Source organism: Homalodisca vitripennis, chromosome 4, assembly GCF_021130785.1.
Source record: "Homalodisca vitripennis isolate AUS2020 chromosome 4, UT_GWSS_2.1, whole genome shotgun sequence".
In the NCBI taxonomy this organism is placed as follows: Eukaryota; Metazoa; Arthropoda; class Insecta; order Hemiptera; family Cicadellidae; genus Homalodisca; species Homalodisca vitripennis.
The window spans coordinates 70,337,558-70,361,603 of record NC_060210.1 but is presented as its reverse complement, the minus strand read 5'-3'; the positions used below and the strand labels follow the sequence as shown (position 1 = coordinate 70,361,603).

General features: G+C 32.8%; 1 protein-coding gene across 6 annotated transcripts in view; it reads right to left on the bottom strand.

Moving 5' to 3' along the window:
- Window positions 1-239: 239 nt before the first annotated feature.
- Window positions 240-24,046, bottom strand: part of LOC124359488 (transmembrane protein KIAA1109 homolog) — a 227,975-nt gene continuing 204,168 nt past the window's right edge. For all 6 annotated transcript variants that reach the window (XM_046812256.1, XM_046812252.1, XM_046812254.1 and 3 more), the window contains exons 82-89: window positions 15,875-16,070; window positions 10,913-11,181; window positions 9,900-10,178; window positions 8,430-8,624; window positions 4,785-4,967; window positions 4,546-4,676; window positions 1,783-2,033; window positions 240-1,659 (exon numbers count right to left, since the gene is read on the bottom strand). In XM_046812256.1, the coding sequence (XP_046668212.1) occupies window positions 1,428-1,659; window positions 1,783-2,033; window positions 4,546-4,676; window positions 4,785-4,967; window positions 8,430-8,624; window positions 9,900-10,178; window positions 10,913-11,181; window positions 15,875-16,070 (1,736 nt within the window). In that variant the 3' untranslated portion in view covers window positions 240-1,427. The remainder of the gene's footprint in view (window positions 1,660-1,782; window positions 2,034-4,545; window positions 4,677-4,784; window positions 4,968-8,429; window positions 8,625-9,899; window positions 10,179-10,912; window positions 11,182-15,874; window positions 16,071-24,046) is intronic.

Here is a 24,046-nt window from a genome sequence, read left to right as displayed (position 1 = left end):
TAGGAATGCTGCACATTTTTCTCATTTATAATTGAAATCTATTTGGACACTATTTCAATTTATATTTATTTCATATCCAATTTCTCTATACACTTCTAATGAAAAAAATATACATTTGCTGTTATTTAAGTTCTGAATTTGAAATTTGTAAAATATCTGGATTGTAATACAATTTATTAGTTAAAACAATATATTCATAATGAGGATAAAAGACAAACAACAATAAAATAAATGAAACGCATATTTAAAAACAAGTATATTTTTGTTGTTTTTAATAACTATTTTCATTGTAAGGAATCATAGAAATCCTTTCCAGTTTAGTAAGATAAAGAGAAAATAGCATACTGTAAATATATGCTTTCTTCCATGGGTATTATTAAAGAATATAAAATACACTAAACAAAAGTTCTGTATTAAGTTCCTGACTAGAGAGTACATTATAATAAAATATACATAATATAGGCAAACTATACCAATAAATTCAAAAATAATATCAAATTGAGCAATTAAATAAAAGAAAATATTCATAATAGAGAAGATGGATATGATAAATTACATATGGTGGGTATAATTTCTATGCAACTTCCTATGAAAGCACAATAATCAAATAATGAATCAACTAAATCTTTCTACAATATACTTGGACACATTTTTCATTACTTCGGAATGTTTTTCCCACATAAAATACTTACATTTTTACAATATCACAAAATCAAAAATGTCTATTTTTTACATATCAGATACAAGTAGACATGAAAAATGCCTAAAATGTGTAATGGTTTATATGATGAATTTTAAACTTGATTATACAAATCATAGTCCTATCATTCTTCAAAAGGTATTCTATTGAAAGAAATAAATAAATAGATTAATTAACAGATTTGGATAGCTTACAAACCTAGTCATGTATACTTACATTTCTTGAATACTTAATTTCCTAATTTTTGATGAAAGCTGTTTTTATAGATGTTACTCTCTTGAGAGATATCTAATAAATAAATATTTTCACCAAATAAAATTTTTATTTAGCTTACAATCCCTATTCTGAAAGATGTAAATGGAAAGTATTAATTCCCAAAATAATTTTTAAAGAAATTACTAAAACATGATATAATACAAAAAACAATCACGGAATATATTAACATTTGGTTTCATGCAATTAACAATTGAATACAAGTAAATATAGCATGAATCTATTCATACAATATATAAATTATTGTACAAAAATTATAACCTATTTTAAACTTATAATAAAAATTACACTCAATCACTCAATCTCTAGTCCGAATAAATACATTTTTAAAAAGACAAAATAGCAAAGTCAAGTTGACAAATCACAGATTTAAGCCACTAATGTACAAAATATACAGCACTACCAGAACAACAATCAACTGTAAGCTAATATAGTGATAGTAGACTATTGACTATTAGGAGCTGCCATTGTATCTGCGTTGCCTCATATGTTCTGCTATCTTGGGATCCTCTCGGATGATCTGCACCATCCGCAGCACCAGTACAGCTAGTACCTTGTCCAAGGGATCCATGAAGCCTCGTTGCATCCACTTGGGGATGGTCGTTCGAGCGTGAGAGAACCCTAGTTTCTGCAAGATGTAGTCCACTCCGTAAGGCTCTATACTTTTACCACCCCATGATAGTAACCTTCAAAATAGAAACCAATATTACAGTTTAGTATCCAAAATAGCTCTCTCGATCCAATTGTTAAAGATATAGCTTTTTTAAACCTGTTCAAAAAAATACTTTAACAACGATTGGTTTAATTACCTTACAGTTGGCTCCAAATGCCAAGTCTTGCAATGATAGTTTCTCCAGTCCTTAGTATGTCCAGTTACTTCTCCGTGTTCAAATGATTTCCTTTTCTTCTCCTCCTCGGAGAGGTTGGCAGCATTGTCTCCAGTGCCATCACCTTCCGCACTCCGACTGGTGCCCTCTCCTCCACTGCCACTGTCTGTACGAGCCTGCCGCCTCTCAGCCAGCTCGGGACTCTGAGCCCTTGCACTCGGTGGGTAACCCATCTACAAATAATTATTAAAACAGGTTGAAAAAAAAAATACATTCTCAATCTGATACAGCTTTTCTGTCTATACAATAATTTTAATGATAAAATAATCTCAATTAACTAACCAGATATTTCCTTCTTTTTTAGTTATTATAAGTTACCACCAAAAGTAATAGCTTTGTTTTTATTATTTGTGAAAAATTATAGTACAAAACTTTCCTACAAAATTTTACAATCATGTGATTTGTTTTTTATAACCTGCAAAGACTTATAGTAAAAAAGTTCATTATTTAAATTGTTCATTACATATTTTTATGGTGAAAACGGAGACTCATATAAAAAGATAGATTCATTTATAGGGTTTTTTCTCCTTATAAATTATTTAACTACAGTTCAACATGTCCTCCAGTGTTGGCAACACATTTCTCCAACCGTCGTCAGACATCTGCCACTGAGGCTTGTAGCATGTGTGCTGGAATGTTTTTTAACACTTCCCGCACTCCGTTTTTGAGATATAGTAACATTTTTGGCCTAGTTTTGTACACTTCTTCTTGATCAATAGTATACAGCTGACACAAAATTGGGTATTTGCTTATCAAACGCGTTATTACCTTATGACGAACCATTCATCAAAACACTGGCTACAAATGTCCAGTGATGAAGGAATAATAAGCTTTCGAAAATGTCACCTTGACACACTTTTTGTTTAACAGTAACATTTACGTAATTTATTGTGAAAGATAAAAGTTCTAAAATGGGAATTTTGTAGCCGGATTTTTTGTTAAAACCTGAATTAATGAAGTAAACGTTAAGATATTTGAATGATTTTTTCCAGTAATTTACAATGTAAATGGTACACTTGATACATTATAGATGTGAATCCCTACAAACACTAAATTTTATCTCCATGTCATTGACACCGTTTCTAGCAAAATATATTTGAAGTCGATTAAATGCTATACATATATATATACTTTAATAATGGTAACTGTCGCACAAATGTACTTTAGTTTTGTGAAAAATGAATGTACTTTAGTATTGTCCTTAATGGTTATGAGCGATAATGAAGGCTTTATCTCTCTTCCAAGGACAAACAAAGCGCTAAATACTGTAAAGAAAGGCGGCCAGCACCGCCGACTATGTTTATGGCACCCCGTGTGCACCAAATCACTATTTAGACAATTAGTCATCTTATGCAGTTGTTCTGTCCTTTTGGTTTCTTTGGTCCTTGGTTCAGGCCACAATATTCAAATTTAGACAAACTGTTTATTTGTTTTATTTTTTTTATTAACGGCAAAAACAGCTGTGATATAGATAGCATAGGGTAAGTTTTTCTTTGTTTTTTTTTTATTACATAAGTAAAAATCTATATTTTTTCATGAAAATTTCAGTATGAACTTAAAACAACTTATGGTTTTAGGTAAAAATGTATTAAAAAAAAATAAAAGTTACATTTAACTATGTTTTTCTGCGTCAAAGTTGAAAAGAAAATTTATTTATTTGTTTACATAGTTCTGTATTTTTCAAAATGTATTATTTTTTTTCTTACATATATTATATTACAAAACAAAACATAAATCAATGAAATAGGTTAAAATTTGAGGAACTTATGATTTTTTTAGTAAAACTCTACAAATTCACCATTTTAGGCTTAGCACTTTTGGGATAAAATCCGATAAAAACCTGAGCACTTTTGGGATATCATGTCAAAAAATTCTTAGCAGCCAAAGGGTTAATGTACAAAAAATAAATTGTCAGGACTTTTCTTAATTAAAATGAAAGATATAAATACATACTTCTATTTAGCATATTGCAGCACCTAGACTATCTTCCTACCATACCATATCTGCTACCATACTCCTATCTATTGGAAGTTATGAAATAAATGATTTGTAGTTTATATATCTACGTTTGTTTGTGTTCTTGCTTCTATGCACTGATGACAGCTGCTCCGCAGTAAACAATCGGACGGTGGCTAAAACGTGTTTTGTCACACTTAGTGATAAGAATATAAATAGGTTCATTCCTCAATATTCTTTATCATGGGTAAAGTTGATTTGAATCTATATTTTATTTCAAATTTACAACAAATATTGTACTGATATTATAAATATACCCATATATGTTTTTAAGTTAAACACGTTTGTTCTAGAGATAAGTTTTATAGCCTACAAAATAAAATAGAACATAAAAGACACAACTCATAATTTTTATAACTTGCTAATTTTTTCTTATTTGTTGTATTTTTTATCACTTAAACAAAAGGGGTTAAAGAATACGTAATATCAGACAGGAAAAACTAAAAGTTAAATATGGCGTATTGTAGCAGAAAGCAAATTAGCGTTGTTCACTGCCAATTGATATTGAGCACTTGTTGACCTGACCCCATTATACAGGTCAGCACAACAATCAGCAACCACGAACAACAATGCTCCATCAGCTGCTGACACAAAACTGCTGCTGATACTGACCACATTCCCATTACTGACAATCAGATATTGTACTGAATACGGTACATTAATACTTACCACTCTGTCTTTCTCTCTTATATATGAGATGATCAGATCATGAAGGAAAAAGAAAGCTTCAGCATCCACAGTAACAAAAATGTGATCTTCAAACTCAGTAACAAAACTGCACTCAACCATTGGTTTCTCATCTGTAAAAAATTACCAAATTTAAGAACATGTACCAAAGTTAAATTAACTGGAAAATCTATTAATACTACATTACATTAAACATACATTATTAACAATGTTTCGTGTACCTGAAGCATCAGGAGTGGAAGCTGCCTGCCAGTGTTCAGTCTTGAGGTGCAGCTGCAACGATGGCAAGGCAAAGATCACCTCTCTGGTGTGGTTAGGGTCTTGCTTAGGTGTTCGGGAGCGCACCGGGCCTCCCTCACTGCTCTCAGCACGCTCTCGCTCCACACTCGGGAACCGGTCCACTTCTACAACACACACAATCCAATTGTCCAGTGTTTTAAAAAATACATTTGGTTTTAAATGTTTTATTTGTAAATTAACTCTGGGAATGTTTTTAAAAATATTTGCCTACAAGTGTAAATTATCCAGTATACGTAAAATGCAACATATTGCCACATTCCAAAAGTTTGAAAAGAAATATAGATTATCCTGTGTACCACATTTTAAATACAGTGTGACTTAAAAGTATGGATACACTGTGTAGTTTTTAATGGATAAAGATGGAGGTATGGAACTCAGGACAACTTTCTAGGAAATAGAAGTGAACTTTTTAGTCACTATTACAATTTTGCCCATTTCGCCAAAATGGAATTTTGGGGCGGGTAGTTCAAAATATTAAATATAAAGACTCATAAGTAACACCTCATTTGAAAGATCTTGATAAAATGTTTCTATATCAACCCAGTACAAAATGGCAGCTCATTGGAATTAATTAAAAATTAATTGAGACACAACATGAAAATTCACATTCAGAAGGTAAATAACTTCAACAGACAATCACTTTTCTTACAAACTCAAATTTGTTTTACAGTTATTACCTGCAGCAGGGCAGGCCTCCCTTATTTAATCAGTTTTGAGGAAATCCAGTATTATGTTAAAATTAACAAAGTAAGTCGTATTTTTGTGATACTTTACATTGAAATGGAGTATTTAAGTGAACAAGAGCATATTACGATCCTGATGATGCGAGGATATGGAGACCGGGAGAGACCTTATGATGATGTAAGGAATTTATTTAATGACACTTATCCCAATCAACACCCTGTATCTAAATCAGGAGTTAAAAAAAATCTAACGTTTTCAGGAAACAGGCAGCGTTAAAGATGGCCCCAAACCTGGACGATCAAAATCGTCTACAAACAAAAAGCATTGTCACTTGAAATTTTACAGTCTGTTGTAAAAGATCCTCATCCATCAACAAGAAATGTTTCTCAAATATTAGGTATATCTCAAACATCAGTTTGTACAGTTTTATATGTCAGTATTATAAAGTATAAAAAATTTGTTTAGTTCATCAACTAAATAAGGACAATTTTGACCGTAAAGTAGAACTTTGTGAAATAATGATGCGGAACATTGATAATAATACAATTAGATTAAACAACATTGCTTTCTCAGATGAAGCAATTTTCGTGTTAAACGGTAATGTTAACACAATGTTTATTATTGGGCTGATATTAACCCTCATTGGATGAGAGAGTAACATACCCAGCTTGCTGAAAAATTAAATGTTTGGCTTGGCATTGTGAATGAGGAGTTTGTTGGGCTCTTTTTATTGATGGAAACCTAAATGCCGAAGTACCAGGAAATGTCACAAAATTAGGTTTATCCAGCAATCCAAGGAGCATCCCACAACTATAATGAAGTTTGGTTCCAGCAGGATGGAGCACCTCCACACAATGATCTGCATGTTGGGGAGTATTTAAACAATATTTTTCCATATCGCTGCATGAACAGAAGACGAAGTATCGAGTAGCTACCAAGATTGCCAGATCTATCTCCACTTTTCTACTTTGTATGAGATCACATTAAAAAAACGACTATAAAACGAAAACCCATTGCATTAATGACCTTGGGGGACAAAATCATGGCGGAAATTAAAAAAATCCTGCGTAAATCTATACAGAGTGACGTTTTAAGTTTGAACTCACATCTGATATAAAAAAAACACAGGTTAGTAAGTTTTAGCTGTTTCATTCCTTAACGTAATAGTAATTACTAGTGCTACTGTAACTTTACATTAAAACATTTTAAACTGCCCCCAAAAAGCCTATTTTGGTAAAATGGTTCTTTTATTTCCTAGAGGGTTGGCCTGAGTTTCGTTTTTCTATCTTTGTCCATTAACCCTTTGGACTCCAACGACCAAGGCTGCCGCCCTACCCATCACGCTAGCACCCGAACCAACTGTACTAGCCTAAACCGCCAGCCCTGTTTTGACGTTTTTGTAACCTATTACGCTTTGCTCTGTATTATCCTTAGTTTTTATGTTAATTGAATGTTTATTTTTTTATTTGTAGGAAATTATATGTGCTATCAAATAGTGTTATTATAAATAGCATTTAGAATGGAACTACATTGTTTATGATGTGGTAATGCCTAACCAAAATGTTTGTTTACATAAAAATTTCACTTCAGGCCAAAATATCGGTACAAAAAAAATATTTTTACCTATCGGTGATATTTTTATTCGTTACAGATATTATATCTAAGACTGCTCACAAAAATTCAGAACTGAAAGTTGAAAAATAGTTTCTCAAAAAATACTTTTAATTAGTGTTGATATTAGAAAAAATGTACTATAACTAGAATTAATTTTACAGTAGGAAATACGTTTATACATACTTACATAGTATTAAAATTAGAGCATCTTCTCGCTACTATAAGTCTATATCATAGATTTTCTTCAAAAAAGTAAGATAAATCTTTGTCAACACAATAATTATTTACAAATATATATACATTTGTCCCCGTCACTTCTAACATGTGTGTTTAGGGAAACACAATGGGTGGACACTAAACTGAACAAAATTGATTACAGATAGTCTTATTTACTTCTAAAATAGTCCTAAACAGTTTAATCAGACTTTTCAAGTTAAAAAATAACTTTTAATAGATGTTTTTCTCGAACGGCTGATCAATCGGACGTTGGCGCTTTTCGCCCGGACCTCGGCGGTCCGATCGATCGAACGATGGCGTTTTTCGACTAGACTTCGACGGTCCGATCAACCGGATGTTGGCGTCCAAAGGGTTAAAGGTTGAGCAGGATCCATCCATGTTTAACTTAATTAATTTCAACCAGCTGCCATTCTGTACTGGGTTGAGATAGAAAGCTCTAGTTTCCACATTTTTTCTTCTTTTATGACCCTTCAAATGAGATGTTACCTAATGGGTAATACTTTTAAATATTTTGAGCCATTCCCCAAAATCCCATTTTGGGAAAATGGGAAAAGTTGTAACAGTGACTAAAAGGTTAACTTCTATTTCCTAGAAAGGTGTCCTGAATTTCAACCCTCCATCTTTATCCATTAAAAACTAAACAGAGTGTATCCATACTTTTAACTCACACTGTATGATGATGAGACGTGAAACATGACATGCTAAAAACTAAATTTTGAGCATATTTGTGCTATTTAAAATTAATTACTAGGTGCTGTACTACTAATTAGGATCTATTGCTGGATAGGTGAAATACAGTTCCACACAGCAAAACAATATAAATATATTGCACTATTTTCTCCTTTAAGTAGTCAAAAATGATTTAACATTAAAAATTAATACCTGCCTAATGTTCAGACTGTATATATGGCTCAGCTTATAAAAGAAAGTCCTGTCATTCAAACTTTTGTTAATATTAGCATTACAAGGTTAGGCTGTTTCAATAGTTACATAAACTTTACTTTATGACAGAAAAACTATGACAGATGTACCATCAATATCACTGCAGGAGAAGGCATAGTGAAACCACTCCTGCAGAGTGCGGAACTGAGGGGGAAAGAGAACGTTGCGGGAGACCTTGCAGACCGTAGCCATGCTCTGGTGTTCTGGGGCGTGAGGCTGCTCACCAGTCAAACCCAAGCTGAACGTCAGGGTCTGGACGATGTGAACGTCAAGAGCCTCTGCATCTGCAGCAATCACAGCTGCATAAGGTATTTTAGCTTCATTTGTATTTAAGGTTTATTAGTGACACAGTAAAACTATACAGTTTCCACTGAAAAATTACTTTTCAAAGAAATTAATGTTATCCATTAGTTTGTAAATTACCTGATTTCTTTAAGATTTTATTTCATTTAGATTTATTTCAGTCCAGGTATATCATGTCTTTTCTTATTCCATGTATGGTTAGTAACTATTAGTTAGCTGCCAGCCATGCATCTGAGGCTCTACTTTTAACATGGGAATACAAGTTAAAACTGAGTTACTATAAGGAATTGATTAATAAATCGTCTTTAAACTAATAGGAATTGCTTACATTAATCATCGTTTTATCTAAGAAAGGATCACTATTTTATTCTTTCTTGTTAATTACCAGAAAACATGTTTCTATAACATATTTATTCAATAAAAAAGTTTATATTTACAAAAGCAAGGAAAGTAGGGCAGACATTAAAAACATTACTTATATGCTCAACTAAACACAAAAAATTGCTAAAGTTTACATATATTTTTAATGCCTACTACTTACTACACTGATATTCACTATTTACAGTGGTATGAAGCATTTTTAATAATATAATAATGTAAAACAAATTTCATACAACTGTTTTGAAAGATTAAAAAAAAAAAAAAAAAAAAAAACTAGGTACTGTTGGGTTATTACCAAGTTAAAACATAACATCATTTATGAATAATGTGAAATCTGTTGTTACTTTCTAATTAAAAATTGGCTTAATATATTAAATTTCCTATTTGGTGTGTATTAATATTAAAATTTAAAAATATATGAATAAAGGATGGCTTAGGATATAGCTTGGTACAGAAGGATTGATCAGTTATAAAAATTCAAACAATCAATAATATGATACAATGCCAATATCTGTAGAAAGGAGCTACAGGACATTTCAGTATTTAATCACTTTTTACTTGTGAAGTTTACAAGTTTTATCAATAAATACTTTACAGAAACTATCCTCCAAATATAACATAAACTGTATCAAATTGCACCCACCAATACACTGTTATATTAACAAAGCACTCAAATGTTGAAGATGGAGCTTGTATTGGTTACTTGTTAACTTATTTACATTCCAATACATAAACTAAAAATAAAAGTTTTAAATATTGGTTTAGAATATTTGTATAGTAGAAAATTGCTTTTAAAGGACAATTACTGCATTACAGATCAGTAATGACATTCATAAATTTAGTATAAAAACCTTTGTTATCCGAAAAAAACTTACTTTCATTGGAATGGACTTCTTGAGCTTCAGTTGCAAAAGAGATGCAAGGCTCTTTGAGTGAAAAGAGAGCCCAGGATTTGGATTTGAAGTTGATCCCATGAAAGCAGGCCAGGGAGATGTTCTGTCCATGTAACTCCATGGTGCCACCAAGCACGGTGCCGGAGGCCGGTAGGGGTTGGCGTACTGTGGACAGGTGAAGACCTGCCACTTGTGCCAGTACACGCTGCCAGTGGCGGTGGTGCTTGGCATCCTGAGCCACCCACGCATTGCCAATGCCATCTACACATATGAACATTGAGATTTATAGTTCATGTTGTACTCACAATTCAGTTAACAATGAAGTACATACATTTTGAAGGTACCCATGCTAATAATACCCAAATTTACAAATTTTTACTCTTTTTAAGGTAAATCAGGGCTATGCAGGTACCTTTTTACCTGAATTGATTATACTGATTATACTAAATTATAATCTATTGCTGACAAATATCAAATAGAAAGGTCTGACCAGCTTGTAGAAATTTATTCTGCCTAAAAATTCAGACAGAAACATTACTTCACTTTATTTAATAAACCACTATAACCACTATATGCACTTATATTGTTTGAAAAATTCATTATATATAACAATAGGAAAATTATGAGAGAGCCAAGTTACTTTAGAAAAGCTTGCTCTTATTTGTATGTGTTTTGTATGGCCACTCATTAATCTTCATTATTTCAGCATAACAAGTTGCAATTAAGCAACCAGTCACTTATTCTGACAAAATGCTATGTCAGCTACAAGCACTGTACTCACATCCTTAACATGTTTTACTGCATTAAAAGAAAAAAAAACTTCATATCCTCAGACTACTTGTGACCATAATTAAATAAATGTTGATGTTTTATATTTATACTTTGCCAGAAAATAGAGTACGTCTAAACCAAAGTTTTAAATACTTACAACTAAAATCTTCAAGATTCAAAGGATTCAAAAAAATATTTGACAACAATTAGTTGATACTTGTTACCTGTGGATCTGTCGCCGAGGCCCACTGACGGTTTCTTGCGGGCATGGGAGCGTTTGCGGAAGCTGCTGCTGCTGCCACCACTGTTGCTGTTGGTCTTGTTGCGAGAGTTACCAAGTGCCGAGAACACCCGCTTACTGCTCTTGAACTGTTGCGAGAAGAACTCATCCAGCTTGTAATACATCTTGAGCAGGTCCACAGTGGTAGACTTTGAGATCATCAGCTGCAGCTGGTCCCAGCCGAGATCCCCGTGCATGAAAATCATGGCAGGCCTGCATCATATATACTTTAAGCGTTAGTGTGACTCAAACATCAAGGGCTAGAACTATACAAGAAGGCATAAGTTCCATGCATTGTCAACAATATTAAATGGTTTTTTTAAATATTTTAAATGTTCAAATTTAACTTTTATCATACATTTATTGTCAGAAGAAATTATAATAATTACATATCACTTGATCTATACGAATTCACTAAAAAATACCACAGCAATAAAAAAAGAGTAACTATTAAAAATGATTAAATTTTTATTATTTTGTTAAATAGAAGAACTCAAAAAGTTATTTTACACCTTAAAGTGTTTTATTATGAGCAAAAATGTAGAACACATTTTTACGTATATGTTTTTTTATTGGTAACTCTGCAAAACATCCAGCTAGTAATTAATTTCTATCCAGGTTTGCTGAATCACATGAGGCATGATTGTGGCCTAGGGCAACAGTGATGCGTTGTCATAAATGTTGCAGGTTCCTGATTATTTTTAAAATAGACTATGTTTTTCACACATTCCCATACGCAAAACACTTTAAACACGTTTCGTCATTGTCAATTTTTATATGCATGTTACATGTAAACTCATAAAACTTTAGTCAATCTGTAGGTTTAATTTCAAGATTACAACTTGGATTTAGTAAACAAGAGGATGTAAAGGTTTGCATAATATTTTGAACAAGTTGTAAACTTTACCTAGTAATACATTTTTTACGATTCTTACACAACCGTTGGCGTGTAAACTCAACTGCTACGCCACTTGTTCTAGAGTGTTTGGAGGACTTTTTGATATTAATGTAGTTTCCTGTAACTGCTCTTACCAACATCCATGCTGTTAGCATGAGATCGATGATTGTCTTACTATACCATGGTGCTAAGGTATACAACTGAAATAAAAAATATTCATTGAAACAAATCAATATAAAAAATATTATGTTAGAATCGTAAAACAATAGGGAACTTGTCAAAATTTGTCAATCCAAATGCAGGCACGATTACGCATGGTATCGGGTTCTAACCAGAAAGACTTAATCTAGCTGAGTTAGTACAACTCTAGTAACGAAGAAATCTGGATGCTTGTCGTTTTTAACAATACAAACCCCAGTATGGCAAAACTGTGTGTACACTATTGGCATAGAAAATAAGAAGGGGGAACACAATCAAGGACAGATTAGATCGAGGAGTACGTTACTAGCATTGGGAGAATATAGAAGTTTGAGCTCTGTGATAAAGTGGGTTAAAATATCATCCCAAGAGACTTTGCAAGAGTTAATGGCACACATTACTAGTACAGGATTTGAAGATTATTTTAAAGACGACAAGATAATACAAAATTTTAGTTTAAAGGATAACACAATTTTTTTGAAAATGATTAAAAATTAGTAAAACAATTTTTAACCACTTTATTTTCAATCTTACTAAAATTCCAATTTCAATTATCTTTAAAAAGTTTTAATTCCATATAAAAGGTCACAAGATATTTTTAAAATTCATAATTTTTAAATCCACTGTTAAAAAATTATACATTTAAATAAAAGGTAGAGGAACATTGTAGTCACTATAGCTAGCTGCACTTGCTGCTAAAACATGGAACAGGCACTGTAGTGTTTGAAAGTAAATATCTTTTGATATAATTAAGATTTTATAAAGTATGTCAAGAAAATGATCAGTTTTGACTTTATTTTACACCTTTTGAAATCGAGGAATTTTATTTTTGTTTATTACATGCCTAGCAGACAGAAAATTTATTTAGATTTTCATATTTTGTTTTGTTAATCAATCAATTTTGGGAAGTTTGAAAGATTTTATTTCTTTTAAATTAAACCTGAACTTTGGGACACTTCTTATGTTTATTTTTATTTAATGAATACACCTTTAGATGATTTGCACAAATTGACTTGTATAACTGAAAGTAAAATGAAATAAAAAAAATATGAGGCATGTTTTAAAGATTGTTTTGACATTCTGCCAAAGCAGTGTAATGGGCAGTATCTCGTGCTTGCACACCTTCTTCTGTTAGCAAGCCATAGACACAATTATGGCAAAAATCAATAGTTTTTACATATGTTAATGCAGATTTCAAATGCCCCCATCAATTGAGAATCCCACCAACTGTGAAGTATGTGCTGTTATTTGTTTTCTTGGTGCTAAAGGCGTGAAAGCAATTGAAATTTATTAATAGAATTGTGGACAATCCCCAATGATCACATACGAATTGGTGCAGAAAATAAATGATAAAGCTAAAATGAACAGACATTTCACAATTTATTTATTAGAAGTAGAGTTTTCTAAGTTTTAAGAAGTGCTCTCTATGAAATTTTTATTGAGAAACATGTTTTCCTGTATGAAAATATTTGTCCACATGTGACAAACAAAACTCAAGATCTCATCACAGCATTTTGCTAGGAGCAATTTCATAATCTCCTTAATAGCCTCAATTTACTGCCCATATGTTACTACATATTTTTTCATCAGAAGAAGCATTTTGAAGGTCAGCATTACACCTACGTCAATAGCGTCAAAATGATCACGTTGTAACTGTTACATCAGGTGGCAATCTTCTATGATAGTATATAAAAGGTTGTTTTTAGATATGATAAGTAATATTGATAGCAATTATATAGAAAATTAGATAAACGTGTGGGCTTTTATGTAAAAATGAAATTGTTACAAAAACTTCACTTGATTTTTTTATATATCAAAACGGTACTTACAGTAAACTTCTGTTAATCCGGCACAGATTTTAAAGCATGCCGAATTATCAAATATGCCGGATTATTGGATATATATATCAGAGAAATAATGTAGACCAAATAAATAATCAAAAAATCACAGTAAAACACATTTTTATTATTCAGATATAACCTTCAGGTACTCCTCGTTAAACATGGATCTATAAGAACTATTTTTCAAAGTGGTCTATTTATAGAGTATAGTCTACACATCACAACAATTGAGTAGAACACAGTCAAGATAGAGAGCGTGTTCATCTCGGTTCATCATACCCCTGTACCACACTGCCACAGCCAGCCTCTCTAGATATTGCTTGCCTATCTAAGATGGCAGTGGCGAGACGTCAGTCGTTAAGAATCATCCTTCCATCAAAAACCTGTGCTGAGCACATTAACTGTGAAATTGACCTACCATCACTAGACTCAATTGAGTTGATTCGAAAATATGAAAGTGCAACTGGTTTCACAGGCTGATGGCTGACGGCCATGATGTCACGTGAATCAATGTCACCCGAAGTTGGCTGAATATGATGCCTAGTCACTTCTTCACGTCCACCACAAACGGAAAAAATCATTGAGTATGAAATAATTGATGTTTTGTGTTGTTCAAGAAAATGTTAGTTTGTTCAAAAGGCATACTGGATTACCAAGCGTGCTAAACTATAGGATGCTGGATTAAAGGAATTTTAGTGTACTTAAAAAACTTGGCTTGTATCATTTAGCTTGGAATTCATCTGGAACAATAAAAAAAGTTTGACTGTGTTTTGGGATGCTCCTTGAGTTTATGTAAACGATTATGTGGAACAAGACGCGACAGTAAATTCATCTCAATACATAGATACTCTAAAACACCTTGGACGTCGAGAGGCAGCCTAGAGCCAATAGTTCTGCAACACAACAACGCTCGTCCGCACACTTTGCGCGCAATTGAAGAGACAAAGAGAAAGATGAAGTTTGAACCAATTCCACAACCTCCCTATTCCCTTGATCTACCTCACTGAGATTCTTATTTTTTCCCTCTACACAAGAGAGATCTCAAGGGTACTCATTACACTTCAGACAATGCATTGGAAGTAGCTATTGCGTCCTGGATTCAAGACAAATTTCTGCAGTGAGGGAATAAAAAAACTTGTAACTCGTTGGGAGAAATGTGTTAGTCTTAATGATGACTATTTTGAAAAATAAATGAATGATTGTGAAGCTTAAGAATTGTACTTTCTACCCGATCTCGCTATTTCTTTTCGTTAGCGTTCTACAAGCATATGTGCACTACTTTTCAGCCTACCCTCGTACTTATACACTGGTTGTGAGAACGCTGCATGACGGTTTCCTGTAACTTGCACTCTTTATGCACATCGGCTGAAGGTCAAATGGGGTACAGTCTAGTTGAAAACAAACGGATATTTCTATTAGTTGGGTGGTCGAATTATCACTTTACATGAAATACAATTGGAGCTAATTTTTTTTCAAATTGCTACAACCTATTCAATGACCCTGTATTTACTACTTGATTTCCCTCATCAGACCTATTTAACACTAAACAAATTTAAATTACAGTGCCTACTAACATTTTTGTTACATCAAATCAAATTTCTTAAATCAATGCTATTCTTAAAACAAGATTTTTTCCACAACTGTCCTATCTTTTCAAAATTTGAGATGTTACTCTCTTAATATTACCAATATTTCATTTTTGTCATATTATTGTTTTTTTGTTCAAATCCAGATCTATAATATGGTAGAAAACGACTTTTACAAGGCGTTTCTTGCTCACTGGCCATCATCATGAAGTGTGTGATTATGTTGAAAATTGACAGTCTTACTCTGACAAAAAAAGATGCATACTAAACTTCAGCTCAAATTTTTATAAAGATATTACATGTTCATGTGTATAGCTACATATTTTTTTAACAAACAAGTTAGAAATCCTGCTGATACCCAGTCACCTGATAGTGAACAATACCTGCGAGTAGGGTTGAACACGTCAATGCTAGATTTGCGGTTCGTCATTTTCCACTCATCACGGAGAGACACGTTCAGAGAGCTGACTCGACACATGAGGACCCCTGTGCCCATGTAGTCCAGTCTCAGTTCCAGAGCAAACAGTTTGAGTCCCACAGTGTGGTCTGGCTCCATCCCTGGATCTTCTCTGATCAGTACTGTGTAACAAGTTTTATTAGCATTCAGAAATTATTACTGATTAAAGTACTGTACAAAATTGTTTACCTCTTCTTACTATTTCTATTACCCCTACCACTGTAGGCACACTGAATCTCTTATATGGGGTTCCGGTTTTTATGCATGATGCATGTCTATTTTAAACAATCTGTACAAAAAGTAAACATGTTTAATATATACATTTTAGCACATAATTTATTTCTCTTAAAATGTAGTTTTAGAAACAGTTACCATAATTTATAAATATTATATTTTTCTATATATTGTCATGAGAAGAATGAGAACAGGAAAACTTTTTTTACTAAGGTTTTTAGTTTGACCACATTTTAGTTGTAAAAAAAACAACAACATTCAGAATAACCAAAATATATAGAATATTATGCAAAAAAAGATGTTCCCTTCCTTAATTTTTCAGTATAAATAAAAACTGTAATTACTGCAACATGTTTTGTAAAAACACAACAAACTTGTAATAAAGTGTACTTATTTTTTTATATCTTAGTGTAAGTGTAAAATTTTAACACAATTAACCCTTTAAGCGTCATGAAAAATTAGACCTGATCTTTGATAAAGTAACAATTTTTTTAAATTTCCAATGTGTAAAGTTAAATTTTTTTTCGTTACTGTATGTCAAAATAGAGTTATTTAACGGCGAATAAAATTTGTTTAGCCCTTTTTGGATTTCCTAGGCTAATTTTTAACTTTTGAAAATATCGTAGAATAGCAGTGTAGTTGTCACTAATATTTTTTTATTTTTTTTTTCAATTTGTATGGGAATGAAACACAGTTTTATAGATAAACATATACTATATTACAAACCAATAAAATTAGAAAAATACAAAAGTAGACAAAGAATGTTTATTTGGTGGCGGGCTGTCACAACTGACATTCCGCGCGTCTCCCGCAAGCCACTGTTATCGCGTGGACTTTGAACCTTCTTATCGCTCGGCAACCTGTAGGACAGCCTTGCGGGGCTTGAATTATGTTTCTTGCTTTCTGATAACATCCTTATGACCGTAGTAAAATATGAAAAAGTTTGGGGTTGACAAGTAATTGCTCAAAATTACCGAATCTTCAAATTCTGAATCGTCTGGATTCGCCATTCACACGAATAATGGTAAAAAACACTGAATAAATACTGGAAACTGCTGTATATAATATGAATAATTTACTTTAAAAAGAATAGGACACAACAGAAAATTAGTGATAACCGAAATACATATGCGCGTACCGGACGCTTCCCACTAACTGGTTAGATGCCTTGACGGGAGCTCCCGTCAATGACTTTGTGAAAGGCGCGGGGCCACGCCCGCTAAACAGTGTTTGGCCAATTAGAAGCAACTGCCACTCCCATTGTAACAGAATTCGAGGCGGGGCAACCCGTCTGTATGTCGCATGACTACTAGAACCATCTAGCAGCAAAATATTAAACTAACATAGCAGTAAGAAAATAAAGAATGCAAAAACGCGGATCCACGGCAATAACGTTTTGAGCTTGTAGTGGCCCTCCACGGATCCGCGTCAATAACGCTGGAAAGGTTAAGTTGATATTGTGAAAAGTATACCTTATTAGAAAATAACAATATCTAACGACACACAAAAACAATATATATATATATATATATATATATATATATATATATATATATATATATATATAATATTTTATTATATTATCTTTTTGTAACCAAGTTATAATTTCTAGAGCAAAAAAAAAATAATAAAAATACCATGGAAACACACACAAGCTACAAATTAGAACATGTACTGAATGATTATAGTTTTATTCAAAATATAATTATTCAACATAGGAAACTAATTTGGTGATGGAAAATAAGTATAAAATCAAAATATCGTGGGTAATAAATTAAATATAACATAATATGTAATGGGCCCCTCGACATATTTTCACTAAAAATATTGCCTATTTTAGTAGAAAACGTATCTGTGAATAAATACAAATGAAGTAAGTTGTGATATGGCTAAAAATAAAAAAGATAAATAACATAATATGAGATCTAAACATAGTTTGTTTTTGAAAAGATAGAAAGCACTTTTTAATAAATGAAATGAAGACCTTTGCTATTCTATGAATAATTATAAAAAATCATATAATAAAAGGTGATTTTTTTATTGGATTTGGTTTTTAAAACGAAATAAAAAAATGAAAAACAACCTGCATTGACATAAAAATGCATTTATTTGAACTACAGTGTCATGACATTAACGTTTAAAAATGATTTCTGGCATATGGGCTCCATTTCGTTCGCGTAGAAAGCCAAGTCGAGAAGTCCAATTTTCGAATACTCTTTCCAGCAGCTGTGGTTGAATTCCGCCAATAACTCGACGAATGTTAGCTTCCAAGTCATTTAAAGTTTGTGGCTTGTCAGCGTATACTTGAGACTTAACATATCCCTACAGAAAGTAGTGGCGTGATATCACACGACCGTGGGGGCCAGTTGACACTACCTCTAAATGAGATGATACGTTCACCAAATGTTTCTGCCAAGAGGCCAATTGTGTCGTTTGCCGTGTGGCACGTCGCGCCGTCTTGTTGGAACCAGACATTTTCTAAATCCACTTCAAGTTCGTTTAGCTGAGGAAAGAAAAAGTCCCGTAACATTGCCCGATAGCGTTGACCATTTACCGTAACAGTCTGGCCAGCATTGTCTTTAAAAAAATAAGGGCCAATAACACCACCTGCCCAAATGGCGCACCAAACGGTAAGTTTTTGTGGATGAAGGGGCATACCAACAAATTCTTTTGGGTTTTCATCACTCCAAATCCGACAATTCTGTTTGTTGACAAAGCCGCATAACCAGAAATGAGCCTCATCACTGAAAAAAATCTTGCCTGCGAAAGCTGGGTCACGTGTTATCTTATGTTGAGCCCATTCAACGAAATCAAGACGCTTGATATAGTCTAATCGTTTCAGTTCTTGCACCAACTGAATCTTGTATGGATATAGGCGTAGATCCTTCCGTAAAATATTCCATAGAGTTGAGTAGCAGATCACTAATAGCTGCGCACGATGACGAATCGACACACTTGGATCCTCTTCAACACTATGAGCAACAGCATCAACAGCCTCTTCGGTCCTTACTGTGCGGCGTCTCTGCCGATGCTTGTCAAGAAGAGTGTGGGTATTACGAAAACGATTAACCAAAGCTCGAATACCTGACTCTGATGGACGATTATGAGGTCCGTAAATCGGACGAAGAGCTCGGTAAGTTGCCCGAACTGAACTGCGGTTTTCGAAATAAATTTGCACTATTCACAAACGCTCTTCTTTTGTAAGTCTTTTCATGGTTACTATACAATAATACGCACTAGATAATACAAATATCGAAATGACATAAGATAATAAACAAAGATCAGCTGTTTTATTCAAATTTAATTGTTGTGTTTAATAGTGGTGCCAACTTAAAAACCACACCAATAAAAAAATCACCCTTTATAATCCAAATTTTAAGGGATGTGTAGGCCCTTCTTCATATTCATAAATATTGATAGCAAAAGAGTACGGTATTTATTAAGACTAAAAACTATTGTGCACAATAGTCCTGATTAGCCCTTAGCTATTCTACAAAATATTTTGAAAAAGCATAAAATATAATCTAATATAAAATTACATAGGCTAATTATCTAAATGAATATAGTAAACGAATATTCCATTTTGGGAGAGATAGTCATAAAGCCCACAAAGAACTATGAACTTAGTTGTACAAGTATAAAATGGTTTTAACACTAAAACATGTCTCTTTCATTATCTATTTATATATAAAACTCTTCACAATACTACTTCAAGTAACTCTTAGTAGTCTATTATTAAAAAAAATAAATTACTGCACTTTACAAAGGTTAAAACTTGTATTATCAAGTAAGATAGATCAGGTTGGCAAACTGATAAGACATCCATTGTGGGAGAAAGAGATTACATCCAGCTTCTTTTTAACCCTTCCCACGTGGCAAACGGATATATCCGTTAGGCCTAATTTTGACTGTAAACGCTGTAAATGGATATATCCTTCAAAGTCTATTTTGTGTTATTTAATAAATTGTAGTTGCTAGAGTTCAAGGGAGTGTTGAATACTTGTTCCGAAAAGCAGATGTTACAGTTTGAACCTCATTGGCGCGTCGCAGTGGTGGGAGGGCGTGGCTTTGTCCCTCGTGACGTGATTTAGCCTCAGTCTGCGGCAAACCATTATGCGGTAAACGGATATATCCCCACACGGCATATTTTAGTGTTTAACGCTGTTTTGCCATATTTCCTTATTTACTGTTCGTGTTCCTGTTGTATTTACTATTATATTATCTTTTTATTTTGTTGTTATAGGCCTATATTGTTCTATGCTATGGCAAATCCTGACAATGATGATTTTTTGTAAAATTTGTTAAAAAATATAGGGGTCTGATTATTTTGTGATACTGTATTATCTTTTATTCCTAATAGCCATCACTAACTAAAAAAAATTAGAGTTGGTAAAATGTAAAAAAAATGTTAAAGTTAATTACATGTTATGAGTCAAAATTGAAAGATAAATTCCGCATGGGAAGGGTTAAACTGTTGCCAACCCCATAGCATAAAATACCTTCTTGATAATTATTTTAATGCATTAGCTTTTCATCTCCAAGGAGAGTTTTTTTTATTATTTAGATCAATAAAATTATAAAGGAGCTTATTAAGTTTATTGTTTATTGTGTGGTATTGGTGACACAGCATAAAAAACTTACAGAGAGTACAAGATATTTTACAGGAGGAATTTAAGAAGTTCACTAAGTGGAGTCATGACAAAGGACTTATTATTAACAAAGAAAAGACTAGCATCATGCATATATGTCCTAAGAACATGAAAAATTGATATTAATATAAGTATTTAAATATCATAGCTGTGAGTGCCTGCATGAGCAGAGCTTGTGCGAATGTGAGAATATAGCCATGGTTCAGAGTACATCATATCTAGGTCCTGATTGTGGATAATAAATTAACGTGGAGTGATCATGTGAGTAGATTGCACAGAAAGCTATGTCCCGGCACTGCCAATGATGCATAAACTTAGAAATAAACTTAGTGAGAATGCAAAACTAGCAGTATACAAAGCATTGGTTGAGTCACATATAAGATATGGTGTATCTGTGTGGGGAAACAGCAGCAGTAAGCCATTTAAATATAATAGCTGGTCTTCAAAAAAAATGTTTAAGGGCACTGTTTGGTAACGGCTTTGATTCAAAACCTAGGTATAAGAGAATATACGTACAGTTATGCAGGACAACTAACGCCAAAGGGTTTGTACACGTTAAATATCATGACAAAGTATTATGGCAATATGGAATTTAAAAAAAAGTATAGAAGGAAATTTAACACAAGGAATGTTATTAAATATGTCACACCTATTCCCAACACCGTGTACGGGCAGAGATTGCCGAATTATATAGTCCCAAAGTTATTTAATGCATTGCCGGATGAAATTGAGAATATATCACACTTAAAGACTTATAAAAAATGTATTGAACTATGGCTATTAAACTTAGAAATGTAATTAAACTGAGATTTACCTGAAAAAAAGAAAACCACAATGGCGTAATAGTGATTAAACACCGACAACTTGCTTTGGATCACTGTGAAATACTGGTTCACTGACACACATCAGATATATACCATATGCATATATACACAGTGGACATCACTCTGGTGCACTGAATGACGTGACAAGTGACACAAACACTGAACACTGCGTATCGTGGGCCTGCAGTTGAAACGGATTGTTATATTAATTGTAACATTGTTATTTTCGCATGATAATTTATTGTTACTCGTTATCTATTTATATATTATATTGTTGGCTATTTGAATTATATCATAATGTTAATCACTGTTATTTAAAGCTTTGAGGGCACAGTTTAAGAAGTAAATAAGTTATTCTGACATTGTTACTTACTGTATATGTTAAATATTTATTGTAAATCGTTAAATTAGTGGTTAACATTGTTATTTTCTCTGATAATTTATTGTTACTCGTTACCTATTTATAGATTATATTGTTGGCTATTTGAATTATATCATAATGTTAATCACTGATATTTACAGCTTTGAGAGCACAGTTTTGGAAGTAAATAAGTTATTCGGACATTGTTATTTATATGTTAAATATTTATTGTAAATCGTTAATTAGTGGTTAACATTGTTATTTTCTCTGATAATTTATTGTTACTCAATTATCTATTTATAGATTATATTGTTGGCTATTTGAATTATATCATAGTGTTAATCACTGATATTTAAAGCTTTGAGAGCACAGTTTTGGAAGTAAATAAGTTATTCTGACATTGTTATTTATATGTTAAATATCTATTGTGAATCGTTAATTAGTGGTTTATCTGTATTTTATGCTTGTGTGTTAGATTTTGTTGTACCGTTGATACTCTAGCTTTAAAAATAAATTAATTACATGTTAGTTTTCATATTGTTATTAGTTTTTTTAAGAATGTTATTTATGGTTTCTGTTTCTCTCTCCGTTGTTAGTGGTGATGAATGGCTATAAACCTCACAGGAAGCACAACAGCACGGTGTTGCACACACACGTATTTAACCTAATTGGATAATTTAAACACACTAGCATTGACACACACTATAACTAACGCACACAAACACCGACACGAGAACACTACAAGGGGAGCACACACACAGTACCGCGCGCCGGAGTTCCCGTACCTCCTCAGTCATGTTAAAGCGAGTAGCGGATTGAGTACCGCACTGTCCACTCTAGAAACTTATTGGGATTTGACTGAGGGCAGGTTTTATTTGCTTATTTGTTTAGAGATTAGGAGATTTGGGAATTCCGGTAGCCGGCGTTGTCAGATTTCCTGATAACAGGGTTGCCATTCATCGCTGCTGAGGGAAGAATTAATTAGGATTTTTAGGGACTCAAATGTGCGTTTGATTTTAACTATTACTATTAAGTTATTATTATTTTTTTTAATGTACTGTTTCGATCAAATTTACCACACATACCAAGATATCTAAGCTAGTGCCTGCCCTAAACCGCCGAATTTGAGTTTATAGTTTAGTAAATTAAAAGAAAGTTAAAAAGTTGAATATTTGTATCAATGTATTCTATATACTTTTTCAAGTGGTCCTCACCGACAAGTTTTTGTTGAACTTGGTGAGGCCAAGACTATGTAAAACAACTGTTTCATAAATAAATAAAAAAATAAATAAATTGTAAACAAAGTAGGACATGGAATGAAATTGGAACCAGAGCAAGATTTTTAATTTCTACATTTGGTGACATTTGGTAATGATATCAGTCACGTCATATCACTCCTTTGCGCAAGACTATCAAGTAATATCTATCTCTCGAGAGGTCTTGCAAATACTGTTCAGATCAAATAATGAAGACTGCGTATTAACATTTGGTCCACCCACCTTTTATCCTACGGTATTATAATGTAGGGTGGCTGTTAAAATAGTGACTTCCACAGACTATTTGTCTTGCATAAGAGAGCTATCAGAATTATTGCCAAAATAAAGTTTAGAGAGTCATGTAGGAATTCATTTAGGGAGCTAAATACTAACATTACCATGTTTGTATATTCTGGATACTACTATACACTGTAGGTTTAAGAACCAAATGGTTCGAGGTCAGGACATTCACAACTACGATACAAGGTATTGTTAAAATCATAGACCTGCTCAGCATAGATTGAGAAGATCTTTTCAAGCCAGCATAAGATTTCTAAATGGGCTCCCTAAAGAAATAAAATAAAAAATTATGTAAATCTGTTCAAAAGTGCATTACAACACTTTTTAGTATTTCATTCATTTTAGTATACAGTTGGTAAATTTATGGACATCTCACTAGAATTAATGGGTTTGTGTGATAGTACAGGGGCGTTGACATCCAAAGTTATTCTTTATTATATATTAATTTTACTGTTTGACAACTTTTATTGTTAA